We start from the raw sequence: 2,510 nt of genomic DNA, 5'->3' as shown, positions 1-2,510 counted from the left end.
TTCTATAATTTAATTCTAATTTTAATTTAATTTAAAAATTATCATTCTAGTTTAAAAGAGTCACTTATCACATATTATTGTGCACATTTTCAAGTGACACATTATGATTGAAGAATTATTTTTAATTAATTTTAATTTAATAAATTTATCTATAAACATGTCACCACCTGCATTTTATTTTCATAATTTAATATATATATATATATATATATATATATATATGAAATAATCTAAAATCATGAAATAATCTAAAATCATGAAAAAGTAAAACCCAATTATCAAGAATCGAAATCCGAGTCTTCTGTCTTTCTTTCTGTTTGGTCCTTTGCTTCTTTTTCTTTTTTACTATATATTTTGAATGTGTGTGTATAATCTTTGATTACTTATACTTTCGCCATTAAAAGCTTTTACTGTTTGTGTCCCACGAAAATCCCACCTTCGCCAACCCAAAAATCTTCTCTTTTTGTTCTTATTTAAGCTCTCTATTTGCTTTACTGGGAAACTCGAGTTTTTTCAATGGGTAAACAAGGAAGAAGAAAGATGGTTTGTTATGCTCTGTTTTTGGTTGCTCTGTTTCAGTGCAAATTCTGGGCTGTTGCGATTTTAGACCCACTTGATTTTCTGGCTTTACAGTCAATTAGAAAGTCTCTACATGATTTGCCCGGCTCTACTTTCTTTGCTTCATGGGATTTCACCTCTGAACCTTGTAACTTCGCCGGAGTTTACTGCGATTCCGATAGAGTTGTAGCTCTTAATCTGGGTGACCTGCGTGCCGGTTCTCCGGGTTTAACAGGAAAAATCGACGTTGCCATTGGTAAATTATCTGCTCTTGCTGAGTTTTCTATTGTTCCGGGTCGGATATATGGACCGTTGCCGCCCTCAATTTCGCACTTGAAGAAGCTTCGGTTTTTAGCGATCAGCCGGAATTTTATCTCCCGGAATATTTCGGCGACTCTGGGCCAACTGATAAGTCTTAAAACGCTTGATCTCAGCTACAATCAGTTAACCGGAGAAATACCTCGATCCATCGGAACGCTACCGGAGCTCAGCAACGTTATTCTCTGTCACAACCACCTCTCTGGTTCGGTCCCTCCATTTCTTTCCCGAGTCTTAACCCGGTTGGACCTCAAACACAATGCACTCACCGGTTCGCTCGCTCCGGACTCCCTCCCTCCTTCGCTCCAGTCCCTCTCCCTCTCATGGAACCAACTGTCCGGACCGGTTGACAGGCTTCTATCCCGGCTCGACCAGTTAAGCTTCCTAGATTTGAGTTTGAACAAGTTCACCGGTCCCATTCCCTGCCGGCTGTTCTCATTTCCAATTACGAACCTCCAGTTGGAAAGAAACTTATTCTCCGGTTCCGTCCAACCCGCCGATCAAGTGACAATCTCGACCGTTGATCTAAGTCACAACAGGCTATCGGGCCAGATATCACCAATGTTCTCCACCGTACAGAATCTTTACCTGAACAACAACCGTTTCACTGGTAAGGTCCCGGCCGGTATTGTGGGCCGGTTACTATCCGGCAACATACAAATATTATATTTGCAGCATAACTATTTGACGGGGATGGAGATTAAATCGGCGGATGAGATTCCTATAAGCAGTTCGCTGTGTCTACAGTATAATTGCATGGTGCCGCTCGTACAGACGCCATGCCCGTTCAAGGCCGGCAACGAGAAGACCAGGCCTACCGCCCAGTGTAATGAATGGAAAGGGTAGATTCGTAACTTTCACGAACTTGTGAGGGGCACTTCGGAAAGAATTTTATACATAAGGGGAAAAATTGAGAATTTTGGGTTCATTTATTTATTTGGTTTTCATTTTATTTTATGCCTTTTTGATACTAAAGTGTATTTGTTAGTGTTTTCTTGTGGTTTTAATATGTTCTTAATGATCAAACATAATAATATTAATATATATTATTAGATTATGCTATGAATTATAAACTATTACAATTGTTGCACATAAAATTATAAGATGCAGGAGCAAATATATTTAGTTGATGGTCAAATTGTTTTATGTTCTTTTAGTTCATGATTTAGTGTATTCTCCTTCTCCTTTGTCTTTGGGTTTTTCTCCTTTAAATAAGATTAAGTTTAGATTTCTATTTTATAAAATATATATATATATAACATGTGAACACTTCATCATATATATATATATATATATGCATATCACTTCATTATTTATCACATAATATATATACCACTATAACTTCAGATATATAAAACTTTTTATGTTAGTGGTAAATATTAACAACTAGTTAATTAATAGTGTTCATCCAACTATGAGTTATATGTCTTAAAATAAAATGTTGAGATTAAATTGTTTAAAATATAAGGACTAAAGTAATTATTTTATCAAATGTTAGAATATTTCTTTACACTATATCTATAATCAAAAGAAAATAAATTCTAACCATCACCAGTCAGTTTAGTGAGATAAGGTATTATATTTCTTAAGTAATGTCAGGAGTTCGAATTCTAACGTTTGTGAATGGAGTAAAT

General features: G+C 35.7%; 1 protein-coding gene across 1 annotated transcript; it reads left to right on the top strand.

The window, feature by feature from the left end:
* Positions 1–308: 308 nt before the first annotated feature.
* Positions 309–1,868, top strand: LOC120147789 (LRR receptor-like serine/threonine-protein kinase ERL1). The gene has a single exon (XM_039161083.1). The coding sequence runs from the start codon at positions 517–519 to the stop codon at positions 1,720–1,722; it is 1,206 nt and encodes a 401-aa protein (XP_039017014.1). The 5' UTR covers positions 309–516; the 3' UTR covers positions 1,723–1,868.
* The last annotated feature ends 642 nt before the right edge of the window (positions 1,869–2,510 follow it).

The sequence above is a fragment of the Hibiscus syriacus genome, unplaced genomic scaffold (genome assembly GCF_006381635.1).
Source record: "Hibiscus syriacus cultivar Baekdansim isolate YM2019G1 unplaced genomic scaffold, ASM638163v2 tig00110943_pilon, whole genome shotgun sequence".
In the NCBI taxonomy this organism is placed as follows: Eukaryota; Viridiplantae; Streptophyta; class Magnoliopsida; order Malvales; family Malvaceae; genus Hibiscus; species Hibiscus syriacus.
The sequence above is the reverse complement of the archived record's forward strand: the minus strand, read 5'-3'. Positions and strand labels throughout refer to the sequence as shown.